At 44.0% G+C, this 22,274-nt stretch overlaps 1 protein-coding gene and 1 long non-coding RNA gene across 12 annotated transcripts; one reads left to right on the forward strand and one right to left on the reverse strand.

The window, feature by feature from the left end:
* The first annotated feature begins 92 nt into the window (after nucleotides 1-92).
* On the forward strand, nucleotides 93-20,549 carry elk1 (ETS transcription factor ELK1). 11 transcript variants are annotated; one of them, XM_035521864.2, is made up of 10 exons: nucleotides 93-1,039; nucleotides 3,296-3,475; nucleotides 6,728-6,936; nucleotides 7,291-7,671; nucleotides 7,796-7,951; nucleotides 8,574-8,834; nucleotides 9,238-9,442; nucleotides 12,551-12,771; nucleotides 14,280-14,381; nucleotides 15,086-20,549. In XM_035521864.2, the coding sequence occupies exons 2-10, from the start codon at nucleotides 3,472-3,474 to the stop codon at nucleotides 15,182-15,184; spliced, it is 1,638 nt and encodes a 545-aa protein (XP_035377757.1). In that variant the 5' UTR covers nucleotides 93-1,039; nucleotides 3,296-3,471; the 3' UTR covers nucleotides 15,185-20,549. The 11 variants fall into 11 exon arrangements, with proteins under 11 accessions (XP_035377757.1, XP_035377756.1, XP_081563692.1 ...); XM_035521863.2 differs by lacking the exon at nucleotides 3,296-3,475; XM_081707566.1 differs by lacking the exon at nucleotides 3,296-3,475 and having other exon boundaries at nucleotides 12,554-12,771.
* On the reverse strand, nucleotides 12,267-14,285 carry LOC145653716 (uncharacterized). Its single transcript, XR_014119876.1, has 2 exons — nucleotides 13,327-14,285; nucleotides 12,267-12,768 (listed from the first exon to the last, which is right to left on the reverse strand). It is a non-coding gene; the product is annotated as an uncharacterized LOC145653716 (long non-coding RNA).
* Nucleotides 20,550-22,274: the final 1,725 nt, after the last annotated feature.

Consider the following 22,274-nt stretch of genomic DNA (forward strand, 5'->3'; position numbering starts at 1 on the left):
TGCGCGAAATAACGCAGAACTGCGTGTGCCGACTGTCTTGCAAATCTTTTGTAATCCTCATTAGCTGTACCTGCCCCATGGTCTGCGTTTCACGCCGTGTGGCTGCATCGCGTTGCGTTTGACCTTTCGCGTTGCTTAATTCGCTCTGCTGTAGATTTTTTTCCGGCGTCATGTGTGTGATGACGCTCGGGCTCGGGGGGGGGGGAATGAAATACCAAAGTATTGAAGACGTTTGTGGAAACAGGAAGCGTAGAGAAAGCGAAGCTTTTTAGAGCGGTTTGTTGTCAAGACTTCAGACGGTACACGCACTTCTTCACTGACCTCGGGATTATGATCCCACAGTCAGTCGTGCTACTTCGCGGATATGGTTGGAAACGAGGGGACTTTTTGTACTCTGGACCTGGATCAACTCCGAATTTCGCCCGGGTTCAGCCTTGCCTCCAATGAATAAACGAGCAGCAACGCGAGTGTGTGTGCGTGTGTGTATATGTGTGTGTATGTATGTATGTATGTATGTATGTATGTGTGTGTGGGGAAACCTTCAGACAAGGGCTCGTTTTTAGCGAATTAAACTTGGTTTTCTAGCCACCAACCATACAGCGAAGGCTGCTCTTCTCGTTCGGTTTTTTTTTTAAATATAGCTCTCCTGTCTCGAAAAATAAACCGGATTGTTTCGCAGTTCGTTTCCTTTTTTTTTGCCAAGAAAGAGTCTTTACTTTTGCAAGGCAGCGGTCGGCGCGTTAGCAGGTAGCCAGCCGGCTAACGCCGTTGCAGCAGCCGGAGGACCGCCTGGCCGCCAGCTCCATCGCAGGCTATGTCAGCCAGCCAGCTAATATGGAGGCAGGGACGCGTGTGTTATCGTTAGAGCCCTGTTACATAACCGTGAGACAGAAGCGTGTCCGCCTGTGTTGCTGCTGCCTGCGCTCATTCACCAAGGGACCCGACTTTTGACGTCTTTCGGACACAGCTATGTGGACGCGGTTTCACTTACTTGTAGAATAAAGATTGCGAGACATGGATTCCAACCCCCTGATAAGTGGTGAGTTGTTCTTCCGTCTGGAGCGCTCCGCACTTACCTGTCCTAAACGAGTAACGTTTACTAACGAGTCACACTGTGGTTTAGGAAGGGCTGAGTTTCACACCTTGCGCATCGCAGAATTGTTGGTGATGGTTTCTTGCACGTTAGCGGCTTGGATGACTGATGTGGAGTAAGTGAAATGAATGTTGCTTACTGAGTTAGCTCTACTGTACAGTAGTAGAGCTACAGTCTACGCACAGCCTATGTTCTTCGCGGTTGGTTTTCTTGCACTGCTTGCTCGTTTGTGTACCTGTTGGAGGCTTGTCAACTAGCTGGCTATGTGCCGTCCTTCCTCCTGCGCTGGCCACATTGCATCTGGATGTCGGATTTTATGCATGTTTTGCATCCCAAATGCAGTAGTAGTTTGTGTTATCCGCACTCCTTTGAATTTAAATCAACATTTTTAACTGCCCCTCTGCGTCGCCAACGACCAAAATATAGAATTTATTCATTTTCATTCTATACTTTTGTTGTTTATTCCGTTTGGCTCTGCATTAACTGTTCAACATGTGGGTTACAGCCTGCGTCCTATAACGATGTTTCCGTACGACTTACAGTAAGCGTCAGCGCTCATGTACCTTTATTACGTTTCACTGCTTATTTCCAAAGATGAGAACTCTAGTAGTGCATGAGTTTTAAATCGCTAGCTAAATGGTCAGTAAAAGTGCATACAAGTGTCCAGTTAAGCAGCCGCAAACAACTGTGCCGACATGCGCACCTCCCCGAGTGGTTGTCCAGTCTGGGTATATTGTGTAATTGATGGGTGCACATTGCTTCCCAGTAACAGCCTGCACTGGCTCCCACTAACGCTGCAGTGCTGTTATTCCTGTGTCAGCGTTTAAAGCCTTACGTTGAAGTTCTCTCTCACTTGCTCTATGAATATTCAACGAGTGTTGCTTCAAGTATTAACTTCTGATTGCAGCCGATCCAAAGAGACACGAAGGCCTTAAGGACAGATATGATGTTGATACTAATTATTGTGAGCACTCTTCAGAATCTTTGATCTGTAGCTCTATGCAAATTAGCTTTATGTCTCTGTGGAATATGCCTTTGTAATTTAAAGGTATAGTAAGCAGGTATTTTTATGTAGGTTTATAGGATAGACAATCGCACTAAATCATTTGTACTCATTTGGGTGGAGTTGTTGACTATTATTTTTGTCGTATTGTGTAAATGTCTTATCTTACCACATCTGTCATACTTGTCAAAATTCAATATAAAAATTAAAAGAAGCCAGCAATCAATAACCCCTGTGAAATTTCAGCAAAGACAAGTGCCATTGGTTGTGGTTCGGGTGGATCTATGCTGTTAAAGCGCCTTTAAAGATTCAGCATGCTACAACTAGCAGGCAATTTTTTTTTTGCACCCCAGAGGCTTTAAAACAATGAAGGACTGAAACTGCTTAGATGAGTAAACGCAGTCGCTGATTTTGCGATGATATTAATAATGCACGTGTCTAAGCTTTGTTGGGTCTGGCTCGCTCACCCAATGTATCATCTCAGGCCTTTGCACTGGAGGACCAAAGATAATTGGCTATTAAAGATCACAGCCCACCCCTCATCCTCCTTAGGCAATCAGGCCTGACATGTGCAAACGAATCTCTGTTGGCCTTCTCTCTTTGTCTAGCCCATGTTTGTCTGCATTCTGCATGCACATTGTACCCAGGCAGCTGTGAGCTAGACAGTGAGGGTGAGCCAGTCCAGTCTTGGTCATTAGTCATTAATAGCACAGAAACCATGCTCACCCATAACAGGAATCTAAGTAAAAAAATCAGAATTGCACTGAATTGTATCACGAGTCCCGTATCATACTGTTATTTTTAAATGTGGATCTGCCACTGGGTGAGGGATTGCAGGTCCGATTATCACTGATTCTCATCATTACTGTCATCATCTATTATTACTGTTATCATCATTGGCACTGAGTTATGTTGTTATAAGAGCATGTCATTTTACCTCAATCAAATAGGCCTAATAGTACAACCAGGTCATGAAGTCACTGAACTAGTGTCAGGTTGAGTTTCTGCAACCTCAAACCAGCTGTACTTGGGGATATAACAATTCACAAATTCAAGGTTCAATAAGATATCTTAGTATCATAATTAAGTGTCTTTTCAGTGTCGCCAAAATAAGCCGTGAAAATAAATGTGTATGCTATTACATTTTTAAATACTACTTTACTCTTACTCCAGTTCTTTATTTTTGTTTCATTCTGTAGGACGTATTGTTCATGGCTTCTGAGTGATTGGGGCGGGGGCGGGCTAGCACTCTGCTCCAAGCACACCAGTTTTCCTACTGTCGCAGTGGCTTCTTGTGGCTTCCAGCCTGGCAAGCAGACAGTGGGAAAATAGGGACGGACCAAAGGGATACAATCCAATTTTAATAAAGAATGAGATGTGTAAGTTAAAAAATAAAAAGACTAAGTCTTTGTGTGAAAATAATACGCTATCCCTGTAATGTGGTGCTCTGTTATGTTCTGTAAGTGCAGAGAGAGAGAGTGTGTCTGTTCCATAGCTCTTTAATAATTTACAAGTACAAATTCTAATGAAAAGCTAATCTTAGTAGTCTCCAGATGCAGGTGATGCAAAAAGAAAGTTAATATTCAAAATGTAGGGCAATAAATACTTTAATTCTTAATGTAATTCTTAATGTCATTTATGGGTTTATTTTGTTTGCTTGTTATCTAGCCATAGGTAGATGTCTTAACACTTAGTTACACATACAAGTAATACAGCATGCCAGAGTATTAATTGCAGGTAAAACACAACCATTAGTGAAGGTCTGTGCACTGCAATAACATAGTTTCTTCAAGAGCGGCCCCAAGAAGAAAATGTACAAGAAGTCGTGTGTCAGTTGTAGTATTTGCACCATAATTTACCTTCGCACTTGTCAACGCACTTGAAGCAGATTTTAAGACATTTCTGCTGAGCTCATTGCCAAACCGACTTTGGCATTCGGTGCATTTTAAAGAAGTAATTGACTAATTACTATTTGTATGCAGTGTGTAAATTGCACCAGTTCCACTAACCGTGTTGCCTGTCAGCCATTTAACTCTTGCTGGCGCACTTCAGGAGATTTAAGAGGGGGTTGAAAACAGTATCCATTCCCTAGTAACTGTTGCTTAAATGCTTTTACCATGGTGATAGTTTCTAAGGTGTTTCATAGGCGTTACGTAATTGGTGGGGGGAAATGGTAATAAGGTTAATTTGCATTCTCACACGTCCACGTCTCTCAGTCTCCTACTGTGTTCTTTCCTGCCATTTCTTTTCCCCGACGCTTGGCGAGAGTAGTGCCCAAAGTCATCACTGGCAAATTGGTTATAAACTGAATTTAGTTTCCCACAGTGCATCGGTCTTTCATCACCACAAATAAAACTAGGGTTAAATGCTGGCTGATTATACCACGTTCTGATCCCACATTAAAGATCTGCTGAAAAAGATGCACACATTTCACCATGCTGACGACTGTGGCCTTGAAGCAGGTTATTTCGCCTCCCAAATGTTTATTGCCCCTTAATGGTGAAGCCTTTCATATGCAGCTCTGCATTTTAACACCCTTATCTCATGCGTGGCCTTCTGCAGAGTTGCGTGGCTTGCCGCTGGTCACGTGAGCTGTGACATCTCAATAGGAGGTCAGTGCATGGTGACACTGTTCACTGCTGAACTGAAAGGTGTTTTTCTAGTTTGTGTACTGCCACTAGATTTTACTACCCACTGCTTCTCTCTACCACGGTACATTCCATTCCTGTTACCATGCCCAAGACTAATAGCTTTGACTTTTTTCTTAACAATTCAATAGTTTTATTGAAAAAAAGCACGTCATGGACTTTCACTTTCAGTCTTTCCTAATGATTCATTCTAATTAAAGGAATGCAAAAAAAAATACAGTGCTTTTAATAAGTGGGTGTTTGGTATGGCAGTCAAGCAGTAGGGACATGAGCACAGTCAGATATACTCTGAGCTCACAGTCTTACATTTGTGTGAACATTCACTGGAGATTTGAGATGTCATGCATAAATAACCTAGGCCGAGTCCTTTTGGCCGTTCTATATGACCACTCCGTTCGTTTGCTGCTTTGCTCTGAATCGTTGTTATGCGGCATAAACCTCAGCCCCCCTCAGCTGAGTTTAACTCCACACCATGCCCTGGTTTTTCTCCTCTAGAATTGCCTGACAACTCTGAATTCACTGGACCTTTAGTGCTTGGAGACCATGTAGATTCAGAGAGACGAAAGGCCCCCTTCTGTTCAGAGTTAGGTGAGGTTTTGGTGTGTTGTGTATGTTTTTTTTTTTGTCCAAATATGAAATGTGTGCAAATTGACCAAAAGGTTTGGCTTTTCTAGTAATGATGCAGAACCTCCAGAACTAGAGACGGGCAGCAAACAGATCCCTCCCATGAACAGCGCACTTGTTTAGTGTTTTTCTTACACTAGAACTGCATTAAAACAGACATTGTCCAATGAATGAGGTGCTTGCAGATGTTTCGCTGTCACTCTGTGGTTCTTTGCTGCTTGTTGTGTCTTCTGCAGCATGGCCTTGCTGAGAACCTTGTAGGTCGCCCACACCTCGAGAGAACAGGAAATCTGTCTGGCTGCCTGTGGGATTGAAGCAGGCCAGGATCTTTAGAAATCCTTTTGTGACCTTTTCCCAGTCTTAAGAGCCTTCTTTCGGAGGTCTTCAGACCCACGCATGAATTGATTGCTACACCTGACTCCAATTACTCATTTTTCTCCGGGCCATTAGCACAGAGGTTAACATACTTTTTAGACAGTTACTTTCCTTGTTTAAAGTTCTCATGCAGTTAAATATGACAATGTAAAATGGTGTGTTATTTAGTATTATCACATACACTAGAAGAGCTTTTCATATGGAAATCCAGATCATTTAAACAGATTATCAAGCTTTTTCCCACAATTGTATGTGCAAACCATTCATGTGTACATTCTATGGTACAGACTTACAAATGACCACTGTGAGAATCCTGATCTTCATATCATTATCAAAGATTAGTCATGTCTATATTTGCTATATAACACGGGTCCAGTCACAGTGGCATGAGATCAAAACACACCCAGGCTTCGTCAATCCTTTATCTCCAACATGAGGAGGTACTGCACCCCTCCTTAGGGTCAGTCTCTTTGCCTGTACAGGAGGAGTTAAACCGGGATATGAAATGTTTTTTTCCTACTCTGGGCAGATTCACTTTGCATCTTTGTGCAGAGTTGTATGTAAGGTAGTTCCTGAAAATGTTCAGGTAAAGTGGTTCAATATTGGTATGGAATATTTGTATGCAAACATGTGATCTGTAGTGCAGGAAGTGGCAGACCTCTCAGACCATGCCTCTTTTATTTTTGGGTATTGTGCTCAGTTAAATGATTAGGTCACGGCTGGCAAAGATTATTTCCCTGCCTTGGCATAACTGTGAAGTTCCATTCAGTTCTTTTCCCTTTTAGTCTTCTTCACTAGACTGCAAGTTGAGACCTGCTGTACTGAAAAGAACAAACTAACAACATAACATTTTATTTATTTGTCTGACTGTAGATTTGTAAAAAATTTTAAAATTCTTTGCCCCTTTTTTATGGCTTCAGGTAACCTTTCCTAACACTTGTGGTCTTGTTTGCATTGGTGTTGACGCTCTGTGTGGTTTTGTAGCCATGGACCCGTCCATCACCCTGTGGCAGTTCCTGCTGCACCTGCTGGATGACCAGAGTCACCGGCACCTGATCTCCTGGACATCGGGCGACGGCGAGTTCAAGCTCCTGGATGCCGAGGAGGTGGCCCGCCTGTGGGGCCTCCGAAAAAACAAAACAAACATGAACTATGACAAGCTGAGCCGAGCTCTGCGTTACTACTATGACAAGGTGATTGTGCAGGCAGAGCTGACCTCATGTGTGGCCAGACCTGGCCACTTTGTGGTGGCAGTGGGCTTCTCCTTTCGAATCCCCCTTTTTAAGTTAGGATGAGGTCTGGAGTTTTGTGTGAGAGAGAGAGAGAGAGAGAGAGAGAGAGAGAGGGAAGGAGCGATATCTGAAAATGAGACATTGCCTTCAGAGGGATGGAATTTTTAGTGTAATGATATCACTTAGTCTGTAGCCAAGAAACAAGTGTGCTGGCCCTCAGTGTGCAGGCCCACAGCTGTAAGGTAATTCTGAGAGGGAAGTGTTGTAATCGCTATGAGTAGTTTGATATCGTCTGTTGTACTGTAATTCAAACAGAACATAATAAAGAAGGTGAGTGGTCAGAAGTTCGTCTACAAGTTTGTGACCTTTCCTGACCCCAACTCGGCTGACGGCATGCGAGGGCCCGAGGAGGGGCATAGGTCCAGCAGCGGGGAGAAGGCGGACGTATCCATCCAGCCCAAGCCTGTAGGGGGCAGGGGTGCGGCCTGCCTGTCGAAGAGCCTGCAGACGCAGCGCTCGTCTCCCGGCTCCGTGCAGCGCAGCTCCCGCAACGACTACATGAAATCCGGCCTCTACTCCACCTTCACCATCCAGTCCCTGCAGATGCCCTGCAAGAGCTCGCCCAAGCCCGTCAAAGTAGAGCCGCCCCCGGACAGCACGCCCAGGCCGGCCGGCCTCGACCGACCCTCGCTCGAGGTACTTCCTCCGGACGTGCTTTGCTTTTGCCGTTCTTGCCGAGTTTCTGTTCACGCCAGCCTGTGTGAATCACGCGGGCACGTGTGCCTGTACGTGCGTGCGTGCGTGCGTGTGCTTGCCTTAGATGCGGCTGAGTCAGATGGAAGGGCAGCAGGGAGCAATGCAGACCCCATCCACAGTGGACAGCAGTAACCTGCAGGTGATCGTGACCCACCCCTCGCCCTGTGCTACGCCTGCCCTCAGTCCCCAGATGCCCTCTGGCTCAGCTACCACCCCCACGGTGAGGATCTGGCCACAATCCTCGCTTTGACCCACAGCCTTTGATATGAGTCCTTTATGTTTACAATGATACATTTGCTAACTTTCTCCGGTCACTTGGCTGGGACTAGCAGTACATTCACTGACCACCGATCACCTCCATTAAAAGGTATCCTGGTAGCAGGATTTTCTGCGCTCTGCTTCTCTGTTGTTGCGGAGTGGGCGGGTGGGGAGGGGGGGAATTGGGGCAAGGTGGGTTACTTAACCATGGGAAAATGCATTTGCTGAAAAGAATCCTACTGTACTATTAAAACAGATCCCATTAGGCCTCGTTTACTTTCATTGTGATTCTCAGCTTAGCACAGCATTGTACCAGCAAATGAATGCTGTGACTTTTGTGTCATCACCGTGCTCTGCTCGCTCTGGACCTGATAGAGTCCAAAAAGCTCTTATGTAAAATGACTGTTATAATATGGGCCATTATATTGATCAGACTACCAAAAGTATGAATTCTGATCTTTCGTTTTGTTACATCCTGATGGAGTGATGGATGGGGTGTAACGTTATGGATGGATAAAGTCAGCCTAGACAAGCCCCCTTGCTCTGTGGCACTGTGGTTTGACATACCCTGTGTGCTTTCGCAGGGCGCTCAGGTGCAGAGGAGCCAGGGCCTGACTGATCCCCCACAGATCTACCTGACCAGTGTCTCTGACCCCAGCTCACTCACCCCGCTTATCCCGCTGACCTCAGTGGCCACTGCAGACTGCGTAGTCAGCCCTCCGCAGGGCCACTCCGTGTTCGTGGTCCTAAAGCCCCCGTCTGTAGCGGGCTCCAAAGAGCCCGGCCTCCCCCCTGGAGAGGGTCTGCTGGATATCGTGGACCTAGATGTGAAAACCGATGCGGAGGTGAGAACCAAGATTTGCTGCAGGCGTGACGACGCTGTTCACTGCACAAACACAAAAGGTTTGTCCAGCTGAAATGGCACACGAGTGAACAGATGGAGTGAAGCCATTGAATAGCATGTGTGAGAGAGGCTGATGATTAAGAACCAACCCCCCCTTCCACAGAACCAATTCTGGATTCAAAAGCATAAAGCTGTTCATGTAACGGCTCTGATCTTGAAAGACCCGCCGTTTGTAATGGTCTGTGTCACAGAGGAAAGCGAAAGCAAAAAAAACAAAAGGTTTTATTTACTCATTGTCCCATGTCTTCTTTTCTTCGTGTGACACACAGGACCCTCGCTGATTTAAAAGGATTTCAGTAGAATGTTGGGACTCCATATGTCATGCTCCTTCATGTCTGCTCTAGACCCTGCCTGCGTCTGCGCCAGCGGTTCCGGATGCTTCGGCCATTCTCGACGCCGCGGATGCTCCGGTCGCGCCAGACACTCCGGACGCTCCGGGGTCCGTGGACAGCCCCCCCGCACCCTGCACAGCGCCCGTGGCCCAGCCAGTGATCGAGGGAGAGCTGAGAGACAAACCCGAGCCGCCTGGTATGTTGCGGACAGTGGCCGGTACGTCACTCTCTCACCTGTCTGGAGCCTGCCCAGGCAGGGTGCCTTTCCTAACTGGCAGAATTCTCTCTGCTTTGGACTTTTAGTGATATATTGTTGTTAGAAATTTTTTTCACCCATAAAAAGAACTGCTACTATGCGCACAGAGCCTACCGAGTAGGGGGGAAAAGGAAGGAGATATGGACGTGGACAGAGAGAGCTATATCTACCCGCACATCCTGTTCCTGCCATGCAAATGTACGAGACACCGCAGAGTTGCTGGGGTTTTCGCACCTGCCTGTGTCGCTGCTGGGTTGAGAGTGGTCTGCCACCCAGAAACAGCAAGCCAACAGCAGCCCTGTGCTCAGAAAGAGAACACTCATAAAGAGCTAGATGGCCAAACTGTGCATGGCCACAGATCTAGATATAGATATGGGACTATATAGGACTCTGCCTGGCTATACAGCTGGGACATTGGCTGTTTTTAAATGGAGCCTGAAGACTTGTCTCTTCATGTGAGCACTACGCACTTAAATATGCACTTAGTTTACTGTGTTCTTTTCCACACCACACATGCCAGGGCTTTAGGCTGATGGTATTCTTGACACTGACCTATCTATGCTCTCATGAGGATATGTAATTGATACTGACTACAAAGCTTTTCTGTAAGTCGCTCTGGACAAGAGCGTCCGCTGTAAATGTAAATTCTTGTTCTCTCTAAATGTACTGCTGTAAGATGGAACTGTGAAGTATGTGTTTCTACAAGTCGATGGAAGAAACAAGTCTTTATTTCAGTAAAAAGCAGCTGAAAGCACACGAGAAGCACCTCAGATCAGGAAGAGACTAAACGCAGAACATGGCTAATATACAACACGTTTGCCAGCAATGATGTAAATTAGTCTGTGCTCCTAATGTAAATTACTTTTTAGATTCTGTGCTAATTGAAGTCTTACTGCCTTTTGTTTTAAATGATTTTTGGTTGCTTTCTTTCTCTCATTCTGACCATCTTGGCCTAATTGAGGCAATGCCAACAGTGTAGACATTTTAGTGATGGTGATAATTAAGCCATTGAGTGTGGTGGCGAGCTTAATCAGACAGGGCCTAACTAACGTTTAAAGAGAACAGCACTTTGATATCTTATCTAGGTGAGAGTATATGGATACACATACATTATATCTGTACCTGTAGGCTGCCAGTCCATTTTCAGTCATTTCTATGTATTCAAAACTTAATTGACGGCATTGTTTTGTAATATTACTAGGAGTCTCTTCCATGAATGACCTGTTTATATAAAAAAAAAAAAAAAAAAAAAAAAGATAGATGATATCTGCTGGATAGTTTATACACACACACACACACACACACACACACGTACTGAATAGCCACTTTATTAGAGAAACCTGCCCATATAATCAGGTGAGCAGATTTTCTGTGGGTCAGTTTCAGTGTGAGATCACATTAGAAGACCAAGCGATCTGAGCAACCTCGAACAACGCGTGGTCATCGTTGCTAGACTAGCCAGGACTAGTAAAACCGCCAACCTTGTGGGGTTCTCTCGTGCAGCGGTGTCGAGAGTTCACTGAGAATGGTGTGGTGGCGCAAACACCTCCAACCAAAGGGGATCCTGTGGACATAAACAGCTCCTCGACAAAAGGGCACAGAGGAGAAAGTCTAGAATCGTTCTGACGGACAGGGGGTGCACAACCAAGCAATATACAATGCTGGTGCTAACGTATCCGATTGCCCAACTCGAGGTTCTTTAGCGTGCATGAGCTAGAAAAATGGACTGACAGTGTGAGTGGCATTGCTGTCTGAGGGGGAAAAAGAAAAGCAAGACTCCAGTGGGCAAAAAAGTACAAAAATTGAATCACTAAACAGTGGAAAAACACCACCTAGTCAGATGAATCCAGATTTTTGTTGCACCATGTTGATACGAGGGTCAGAATTTGGCACAAGCAGCATGAATCAGTGAGCCCTTCCTATCAGGTGTCAACTGAGTAATGGTGTGGGCAATATTTTCTTGGCACACCCTGGGTCCGGTGGATGAACATTTGGGCGGTAGGGCTTGTCTAAGCACTGTGGCCACCAAGTTCACCCCTTCATGGCAGGAGAACACTCGTAGCAGGACAGTGCACCATGCCACAAGGGTTGTTCAGCCTTGGATTGGTTCCAGGAACATGACTGCAAGTTTTCATGGCTTCCTATTGGCCTCCGCAGTCCCCAGATCTTTAATTCTATTGCGCATCTCTGCAACAAGGTAATACAGGCTGCATTAATGCAGTAATACAGTACCTCCATCTAATTTTCGGCAAGTGCAAGAAGCTGTCCTGTCTGCATGGGCCAAGATTCCTGCAGAACAGTTTTGACACCAAGTGGAATCTACGCGACGATGAATTACTGCCGTTCTGTAGGCCAAAGGAGGTCCAGTGTACTACTAGATGAGCGTCTCTAATAAATTGGCCATATAGCGTTTTCCATATAGGAAAATGACTGGCAACCTGTAACTGCTGCCCTTCAGTGCTGCCAGCCTGTGCTGCTGCCTCTCTGATTCTGTTAGTGTATCTAGCACGCACAGAACAGGGCTCTATATTAATGGTATTTCGGCACGCCGTTCTGGGTTTGTATCATACAGGCCTGCTTACCTCACTGACAGCCCAGGCGGGCTCACATGCCCAATTGAGAACGGGGGGGGGGGGCTGGCTTTACAGTGACAAGCACACAAACCGACAAGGAAGTGTGATTGGGGGAAACCATTCTAAGTGCTTTTAAGCAATCACACTCAGGTAGACTGTGGCGTGGTGACTGTAATGGTGATGTGATGTTTGGAATGGAACAGGACTATATATAGCAGCAGTAATTGTTATTGGTGTACCCCTTGAATGCACCACAGCACTGCTACCAGCATTAAATAACACTACAGTCAGTCAAACCATGCAAAAGAATACAAAGTGTTCGCTGGGTAACATGAACATATAGATGGCGAGCCAGAGGCTGTTTGCCAGTCTTTGTGTTCTGGTGCTCTTGAGAAAGTGAGCGCTGAAAAGTGCCTCTGAAGCGTTTCTGAAGTGTTTTTGGAGCGTAAAAAAAAAAAAAAAAAACTCAACAAAATCCTTGTTTATTGTGACCCAGCAGAAGAGCTGAGCCCGCCTGCTGCGTCTCAGCCTGCCTCTTCCCAGGAGGTCCTGCCGCCCAAATCCAAAAAGCCTCGGGTGCTGGAGCTGCCTTCCTCACCCACTCAGCTGCCCCCGGGTCTCTCACTGGATAAGGTCAACGCGGCGGTCAACAGCCTGCTGGCTCCAGGATCCAGCACCAATACTCTCACTCCCACCGTCATCACCTCGCACGCCCTGGTGAGTGACCACCCCCCCCCCACACACACACACACACACACACACACACACACACCCCGACCCGACAGAACAGGTCTAAATGCATGGATATGTGACATACTCGCATGTGAGTTAAAGGGAAGTACAGAGCACATGTCAGTAGCAGAACACGGCGATAAAATTGGAATTTTGTTTAGAGAGAGACATCTGAAGCCTTATTTCCCGTCAGATCTCTGACGGCAGCAAGCACCGCCCACATGCACGTAGCTGTGAACTGAACCTGCTCTGAACCACACGGGTGGGTGGGTGGGTGGGGGAGGGGGTTTCCTGGGTGAAGATTAAAGTATAGGTCAGGTATTTTCGAGCAAGATCAATCGGTGTCACTCACGTGTCAGTATCCACAGCATAGCAGCAGAGTACCCTCATGAAGATATGATATGCGTACCCTCACAACCACTTTCTCGAAACACTCAGTGTACAGGTTTAGAATGGGGAAAAAAATGAAATAGATTCAAAGGGAAAATAGACATGTCAGAGTTTAGATATTAAAGCAGATTTGAAATGAAGTTTATTTACTTTTGTTGCTCAGGTTGTGACACGCTGTTGATGACCAACATTTGAAATGCGGCGATCTTGGTGTTTTGGGCCGCTTCACGCCAGAATTCTTCGCTTTTGCGAGGGTGTCCGCTGTTTTGTGCGGCGCTCCTAGCAGAAGAGCTCTCGGGTAGCTGAGGGGCGTATTTTTAGCTGTGCGCGTCTGCAGTGAGGTCTTTTCTAGTTCTGTGACATACGAATTCCCAGTCCCAGTAACCGCCCACGAGGTAGTCCCACGAAGTGAGCAGCGGGGGTAGTGTTGACGTGACACGCGATTATTCACGAAATACAGCACCTTTTCTCTGTGTGAAGAGCCTTCTTTTGGGGGAGAGACACACATGCATAAAAATTGTTTGAGTGGGCTTTTAAATTAGGTGAACTAAAAATGCTGGTTTTCTGAACCCAGATCAAGCCATCTGTGGAAGCCCTCTTCGACAAAGCCTGTTTAGTGAGGGACCCCGTCTGGGTTTATATTTGGCTGTATGTGATCTCAAGTAGGTTGATTTATTAAACAAGGCTCACTCTATACTTGGATGCCCACAGATGACTGTGGCTTGTGTGTGTTTGAGAGCTGTGGTATTTTGTGAAATGTTTCTTTTTCGATATGCTGACTCTGCTCACCTTTGCGCTTTCGATCAGTGTGTCGGTTCTGTTTAGAGTCCTCATCTGACTCGATGTCAAAGATATTCCATTGCTTGTTATTATGAGGTATCACAGAACAAAGGCATGAAATAAGATGACGATCTTAAAAGGTTTTGGCCTTATTTTCCTGTTTCTCTCTCTCTCTCTCTCTCTCTCTCTCTCTCTCTCTCTCTCTCTCTCTCTCTCTCTCATGCTTTGTTGTCATCCTCTGTTCACATTTTCTGCTCTTTTGTTCTCCATTTTCTCTCCGTCTTCCTCATATTACCTTTTATTCTCTTTTGCCTCTCTCTCAGACTCCTGTCTTGCTCACGCCGAGTCCCCTCCCCTCCACCATCCACTTCTGGAGCACGCTCAGTCCCATCGCCCCTCGCAGTCCGGCCAAGCTCTCCTTCCAGGTGAGACTTCCGTCCCGCTCACGCCGCTTCCAGCTTCACAGCAAGGCCACGTCCAACCATCTGCTGCCTCTCAGCGTACCACTCCATCGCCATGGAGAAGAGCCACATGACACACCGACTCCCCCACCAATCACCCGTGAGCCTCTGCTCAACCTGCAAATCAGCTGTTCTTTGAGGACAGTGTGGGCATCTAGATTCTCTGTGGTTTCATCAGTGGAGTAGAGGTTTGATCGCTGTTTTAGACGGTCCTATTTTAGATGCTACTCCGGTCCTGACTGTTTAAGAAAGAGCAGAAGTGCAAGCTTAGTTTTTTAAGATTTTTAGGAAGATTGTGTATTTAGTATGTGGGTCACGTGACCAAGATAAGCTTTACTGGGAAGTACCAATAGCGAAGGATATTGCCCCCTCTGCTGGATTGGTACTGAAATGGTACTGAAACATGTATAGAATTAATTCTGCACTGAAGATTACGGGGTTGGTATAGATGTTAAGAATACCCATAGATGACCTATTTATTTATTTATTTATTTATTTGGAGTAATAGTCAAAATTGTCTTTTTGAGACTCTATCTATCTGTCTACATGATGTATAAATCATTTATATGTCTATGATAAATTGAGAGGGAATATTAGATTTGAAACCTGTGCTTTGAAATGATGTAACTCCTGACATTCTTGCTCATTTGTTCTTGTCATTCTAATAGTTCCCCTCCAATGGAAGCAATCAGATCCACATCCCAGCCTTGAGCGTGGATGGCCTGTCCACTCCTGTTGTCTTGTCACCCGGCCCACAAAAACCTTAGACTGTGAGTGGATCCCTCACTTGTCTGCATAGTGACTGACTTGCTGCTCAGCCAATGAGATGACAGGTAATGACTAGACAGCATTTGCTATAACAAGCTCTGATTGGTGTTCAGTGGACCTTCTGTCCCAGTGATTGTGGCACTGGAGGAGCACATGCTGAGTCTGGCCTTATGATTGGCTGACACAGAAGCCTCTGCTTGGGCCTGGAACTCAAGAGTGACAATTCATAGACGAAAGTCTCAAGATTTAATTTCTTTTCTTTTTTAAAAAAAAAATCCTCATTAACATTATTTATTTTTGTTGTCCGAAAAATGTAGATATTTTGGTGCATTTCTCTTTCCAATTTTAAGGAGTCCTCTAAAGGTTTTCGGTATTGAACTCATATCTCTCCTTTTATCACCTGTCATTTGATCGCAGGGTTTATTGGCACCATGCACCAAACAATATATGACTTTTTTGGAATTCATTTCTTATTTTGTTAACGATATAAAGATGAATTATGATGGATGACAGATAGATGGCAGCAACGACTCACTTCTTGCTCCTATGAACTTGCAAAGCAACATGTATGTTTGTTGTTGTTTTTTAAACAAGAACAACAAAAAAAAACAGATTAAAAACAAACCAGATATTTTGAAAATCCTGGACTTTGTCGTTGGATAACTACATAGAATCTATTGTGCTAAAGAGGCATGTAATTCCAGAGGAATGACAGTGCCATCCATGGGAATATGGAAGAAAGCGCAGGAAGAGATGGATGATCAGTTAATGCTCAGCTCGGCCAAGATGAAGAACATCTTGGTGTTAGCAGTTTTTGTTCCAACATCATTCCTTCCCCACCGGACCTTCCCCGTGGACAGACACTCTGCTCCCACTCTGGGTTGGAGAGTGGCTTTTTTCTTGTCTGTCCTTGGACAGCACCCTCCTGAAAGAAACCAAGCCACATCAGTGAGGAGACTTTTGTATGTTTCTGTAATGTTTTTGTCCTTTGTTCATTGTTTTTATTGGTAAGAAAACACCAGAGGAGACCAAAGACCAGTGGTTTGTGTGGAATCCACTGAGCATCTTTGTATGTGCTGCAGCATTTTTCTCTCGCACTCTCTCTCTCTCTCTCTCTCTCTCTCTCTCGCTCTGTTTCTCTTTGTCTGATTCTTTCTGTCTATTTGTCACGTAAAGGGCTACTGGACTCATTAAGCTGCCAGAGTTTTAACTCTTAATGCTTATCCATGGATTCAGTGTATAAAAAAAAATGCCATTGCATTTGTTATTTCTGAATATATTTGTGTCTCATATATAGTTGACGACAGTCTAATTTATAGTCGAACAGGTTGTAACATGAGAATGTGAAGTGGTTAATGCTCTGTGGATAGTATTTTGCATTAACTAGTTTTGGTAAGTTCCTACACTACTACTCTCTGATGTGTGCCTAATCAAATTCATTTGAAATTTGGATATTTTTAAACCTAAACACGATTCTCAGCCCAAACCCGTTACTTTTCTTATTCTGGTGTGGAGATGTACAAGCAAGCATTTTTCTACTGATAAGCAAAATCAATATACAATGGCATGGTCATTATTCACTCTTTATTTGGGGCGTGGTAACACCCAGCACTGCGGAAACCCAGCCTGCTGTTGGAAATCCCAGGGCCCATGTCTCAAACACTGCTCTACCAAACACTGCTCCATGCGACCAGTGGGACCCGGCTGGATCTGGACTCACAGTGAAGCTCAGTTGTTCATTTTGCTCTCATTTTGGACAGATGGGTTCAAGATACCCAACCTGTGTGCTGCCAGGTGTCGCCCTGCTGTGCGATATCATTCTGGTTTGTTTCTGTATAAAAGCTCTTTATTCTAACAGCCAGCCTTACGGTCTTTGCAACTTACCAACGTGACGCATTATGAATATACTGCAAACACATGAAAGCCTGTTTTCTCTGTGTAAGTGAATAGTTAGCACGTATGTGAGTTGACTTGTGCATAATTTCCCCGTGCCAGCCACACTGTAGTCCTCCTCACCCCGTTTCACCTCCTGGACTAATGATGTGTGTTAGTCCAGGGAGAACTGAAAAACTGAACTGGATCCTCAAGCTGGTGTTTACTGATGGAACTGTAGAATGATGAGCCAGTGTGATCCAGTTAAGGCATTGTGTCACTTCTCTCGTGAGTTTTGTGCTCCTCTGGTGGAAATGTCAGTCTTTAAAACCCAGCGCGCTGCACTAGTGTGTACTGAAGTCATCTCTTTTAAAGCACAGTGCAAACGTCAAGCAGAGGTTCCTGCCTGGGATTCCACATCACCTCAGTTTGCTCTTACACAGTCTGCCAAGAAGACCTGTACGTTTCAGGAACATGAGGATTCCTCAATAGTAAAATTTCATTATGATGTCATACAATCTATTAGGACTGAATGTTGGTTTTTTTTCCTCACTGCTGCAACCACGCCAGTTAAAGGAAAATATCTGTAAATAATTAGGCTTTGCTTGAATTAGAGGCAAGGATTTCAGAGCAGGCAACTTTAGTGCTCAAACCATGGAACTTATCGCAACTGTTTTGTTTTTTTTAATACTGAAGAAATTGACCTAAAAAAAAAATCAGTCTTAATCCTACCAAGTCAGCTCTTTTCCCTCTGTTTGGGCTGTCAGATCAGAATAGCATGTTTCCAGTAGCTGTACTAGACTAAGCTCTTGCTTATGAAGTTGAAAAATGAATTTCAAGCCATTTCACCTTTTTTGTTTTTGTATAGCTTTGATGCCGAGGTGTTCTGGTTGGTGTACAATAGGTAATTCAGGCTCATAATAATGAGACCTGCAATATTAGATTAGTCACTGTGATCCCTGTTTTTGTCAGATTTTAAATGGTGAATAATTTCTTGACACTATAATGTACAGATGAAATGGGGCACGTGTAATACCCCACGTCACAACACCCCGCTGTCCCACTGCTCGTCCACCTAGTTAAGACGTTCGTTCTGCACTTGCTTGTACTTCAGAAGGCCTGGCTGTGATGTATGCTTTTGCCTCAGCTCTGTGATGTAATGCAAGTGCTTGGGAACAGCTTACCCTTTCTCACGCTCGACTGCTGTTCTGGCACTTGGTACGCCTCTTTCACCATCAATAGACCTCATCAGCGCAGCACAGTACTGCGGCAACATGGCGCACGCTCAGTGACCCCAGATTAGCAGTTTCCCCGCTTTTAAGAAATGCTTGTTACTGTGTTTCATCTAAAGGCTCGAGGGATAAAAGATGTGGGAGAAAAGAAAGCCATACCTTTTGTATTATACTTTTTATCACAGTATATCTGTATGCAGTTCAATATTGATATTTACCCAGTTTTTGTGATTGGGGGGTGGGGCTCTGCACTGTATAACACACGAGATATCGATCAGATATTGGGACTTTTTTAAGCATGCGTTTTGCTGCTGATTGCAATCTCACCTTGTAGACATACCAGTAACATCTGCTGAATGAAACTTCCTAGAAAAGGAGGAAACGTCTGGGTTTTCCGTGGCTGAAGTCTAGTTATTCTGAAATCTCAAGGTTTTTGTAGATCATTTTTAACCCCTATAGCTATACAAATCTCAGAGCTGATAAAGGGCCAAGACCACGCTGTCTAAAAGTGAGGACCTCGTGTGAAGCTGAGAGCTGTTTCTTACTGACTATAACCTCAACTATGTGAAGCTGACAAAACCGCTGCTCCCTCTAAACCAGTGTTTCTCTGCACGCCTGGAGACCCGCCTCACGGTCGGCATTTTTGCACTTCCCCAACTCCCAGTATGCCTGCACTGAGTATTGAGGGTTCTTAATGGCATACCTGTGTGAGAGCAAAAATGTAGACCAGCTGGTGAGTCCTGAGGATTGGCATGAGAATTACTGCTCTAAACCAACTGTTTCTAGGCATGTTTGTGGAGAGCTACACTGTTTAGGAAGGACACTCTCCATGATCAAGATTGGAGACACTACAAATATAATCAATGCTGTACCTCTTTGAACTTATGAAGACTGTTTTGGTACTCATTGTTACAGGCCTTAATGTTAGATGCCCAAAATTTGGAAAGTAAGTGTTTATCACTTACTGATATGATAAAATCTTTTGAATCAGCACTTTATTATTATTAGCATACAATTTACATGATCCAATCAGCTTTTCCTATGAGGAACACAGAATTTTGTATCCTAATTTCAATCAGTGGTATCTATTGTATATCTTCAAAAGAAAGAATGTTTAAAGCAAAACATGTTGTTTTTGTAAATGTTTTCTTTCCCTTTTCTGAATTTTACCTGAACCAAAATTGTGCAAAAATTGTACATGTGCACGTTTTACCTGTGCAAAGAAAAACAATTGTAAGTTGTTACCAGCATGTGGTTAACGTTGTAGTTATTGCAACCTTTATGCAAGCGGGGGCACATATTTAACTAACACACACACACACACACACACACACACACACAAAAAAAAGCCATTTTTAAATAAGATGAACATGGAGAGAGAGAGGTGCAGTCCTGCAGGCCGGGGACGGGTGATATGGATGTGTAGAGTGGCGTATTTCCACTTTAAATTACCAGCAATGATTCACATGATACCATTGAAAGTTGTTGTTGTTTTTTTGGGGGGGGGGTTTTTGCCATTAGCTGTGAGAATCCAAGATCCTGCTGAAAGATGGTTTTTTTTGCTTATTGATGTTACTGGATGAGAAGAAAACTGGTTTAGGTTTGGCTCCTCAGAGAATTTTAAAACCCAAACGCAAAATCAAACCTGAGGTATTTAAAGTCATAACGTAGGTGGCTCAAAACTGTTAAGACTAGCTTTTCTTTCTTTCTCTTTTTGGTTTGTTTTTGTTTTGACTTGTTTTAACGTGTCTTTTAAAAGTTACTAAAACGTTTAAAGTGCTGTTGTCAACTGTGTCTCTTCACTTGATTTTTTTTTTTATTTTTTATTTTTTTTTTGAAATGTTACATGGAATCTACTATTGTATGGTTCAGTATTCAGTAATGTGCTGGAAGTCTTGCGCTACATGTATATTTGTGTAAAAAAAAAAAACAAAAAAAAAAAAACAAACCAAGGAAAAAATGTGTCTGATCTTCTGTATACCCTGACCTGAATATGGGACATGGGTTTCAGATCCCTGTAGCCTGACCGCCCTTTCCCAGATGACGCCTGTTCTCTGGGAGTTTATTTACAAAAAGGGATGGAGGGGCTTTTATTTTTTGGAACTGTCCAAATACTATATTTACTGGAAAAAGAGACAAAATTATTTTTAATCTGCACATTCTTCTTTGTTTGTGTGTATGTTCTATATATTAATCCTGTTTTCTAAAGAAATATGAAGCTAATATAAAAAAGTGAATAAATGCTATTTTGTTCTTTAAATGATTTTTTTTATTGTCATTTGTCTGTGTGAAATCCTGTTTGTTCTACTGTGCTAATATCATTTTACCTTGCTAATTGGAACTGATTGACAAGCTAAGAGTCCTGCGTTTGGAACTGTGTGCCATGAATGAAAGCAGTGAAATGTTTGTTTTTTCTGTTAATACTCTTAATTTTCCAGTTTCCACAGCATCATCTTTCACTTTCAAGGCAATTTAGCCGCCTATAATTCAGGGTTAGGGCAATGCTTTTGTCTAGTTTCTGGTTTAATTGCCACCAATCTTGAATAAACTCTTCCCCTTCCTCCCCCTGGGAGATAACTGCACATGAGCGAAACTGACCAAGAGGATTAAGTGATGGCACTTTTTTTTTTTTTTTTTCATTTGTGAACTTTATTGCATAATCACATTGCTTATACTTTGGTCCACAAAGAAAACCATGCCGAATGTCAGTACCAAACTTTTGTCAAACCAGAGTTACCATTACAGGGGTAACCCATACCCAGTGCTAAAGTTATTAAATATAAAACCGCTACATTAAAACCACTGCCAGGTTAAGTGAATAACACGGATTATTTTGTTTCAATAGTGCTTGTTGGGGTGGGGATGTTATTAGGCAGCAAGCATCCAGTCAGTCCTTTAAAGTTTGTGTTTCAAACAGGAAAAATGGCCAAGTTTCAGGGCCTGATTGACTTTGACAAAGGTCAAATTGTTGGCTGGATGATCAGACCATCTCCATACTGGCAGGTCCTGTGGGGTGTTCCCATTACGTACCGGTTAGCACCTACCACTGGTGGTCCAAGAAAAGGAAACTGGTGAACCAGTAACAGGGCCATGAGTGCTCAAGACTCACTGATGCGTGTGGGGAACAAACACTATCCCATCTGTTCTGATCCAACATAAGAATTACAGTAACACAAATTGCTGCAAAAATACTGCTGGCTATCATAGAAAGGTGTCAGAGCACAAAGTGCATCGCAGCTTGCTGTGTAGCTGCAGACCGATTAGAGTGCCAATGCTGAACCCTTGTCCTCCAAAAGTGCCTGCAATGGGCACCTATGCATCAGAACCCGACAACGAGGCAAAGAAAAAGAGCTCCATAGTCTGATGAATCACGTTTTCAAGTACATTATATAGATGGCCAGGTGAATGTGTCGGTTACCTGCAGAAGAGACGGCAGCAGGATGCACTGTGGGAAGAAGGCAAGTGTGACGATCTGGGCAATGTTCTGCTGGGAGACCTTTTGGGTCCTGGCATTCATGCGTATGTTACTTTGACGCACATCATAAGCATAAACATTGTTGCAGACCAAGTTGTGGCATCCGTAGTGTCCAATGGCAGTGGCCTATTTCAGCAGGATAATGTATGGTGCCACACTGCAAACATTGCTCTGTAATGGATTAAGAAACGTGACAGATGTTGAGATATTCAAGGTGTTGACTTGAACTTCATATTCTCCCAGAGCTCAGTCTGATTGAATATCTTTGGGATGTGTTTAAAAGCAAGTGATCCAGTGAGGCCCCACTTCACAACTTGCAGGACAAAAAGGATCTACTGGTAACATCATTTGCCAGATACTACAGGACACCTTCAGAAGACTTGTGGAGGCCATGGGTCAGAGCTGTTTTGGCAGCAAGAGGGTGACCTACACAATGCTATGGCCAATTGGTACATATTACAATGATAAGATATAAAATAATATTTTCATGCTAAATGATTAAAATCGTCT

The sequence above is a fragment of the Electrophorus electricus genome, chromosome 25 (genome assembly GCF_041902795.1).
Source record: "Electrophorus electricus isolate QZ-2024a chromosome 25, ASM4190279v1, whole genome shotgun sequence".
In the NCBI taxonomy this organism is placed as follows: domain Eukaryota; kingdom Metazoa; phylum Chordata; class Actinopteri; order Gymnotiformes; family Gymnotidae; genus Electrophorus; species Electrophorus electricus.

Excerpts from the sequence above, each read along its gene's own strand:
- elk1 (XM_035521863.2), top strand. The coding sequence starts at position 1,015 with ATGGATTCCAACCCCCTGATAAGTG. Across the intron at positions 7,672-7,795 it reads TCGACCGACCCTCGCTCGAG|ATGCGGCTGAGTCAGATGGA; the intron begins GTACTTCCTCCG and ends TGCTTGCCTTAG. Across the intron at positions 14,382-15,085 it reads CGGCCAAGCTCTCCTTCCAG|TTCCCCTCCAATGGAAGCAA; the intron begins GTGAGACTTCCG and ends TCATTCTAATAG.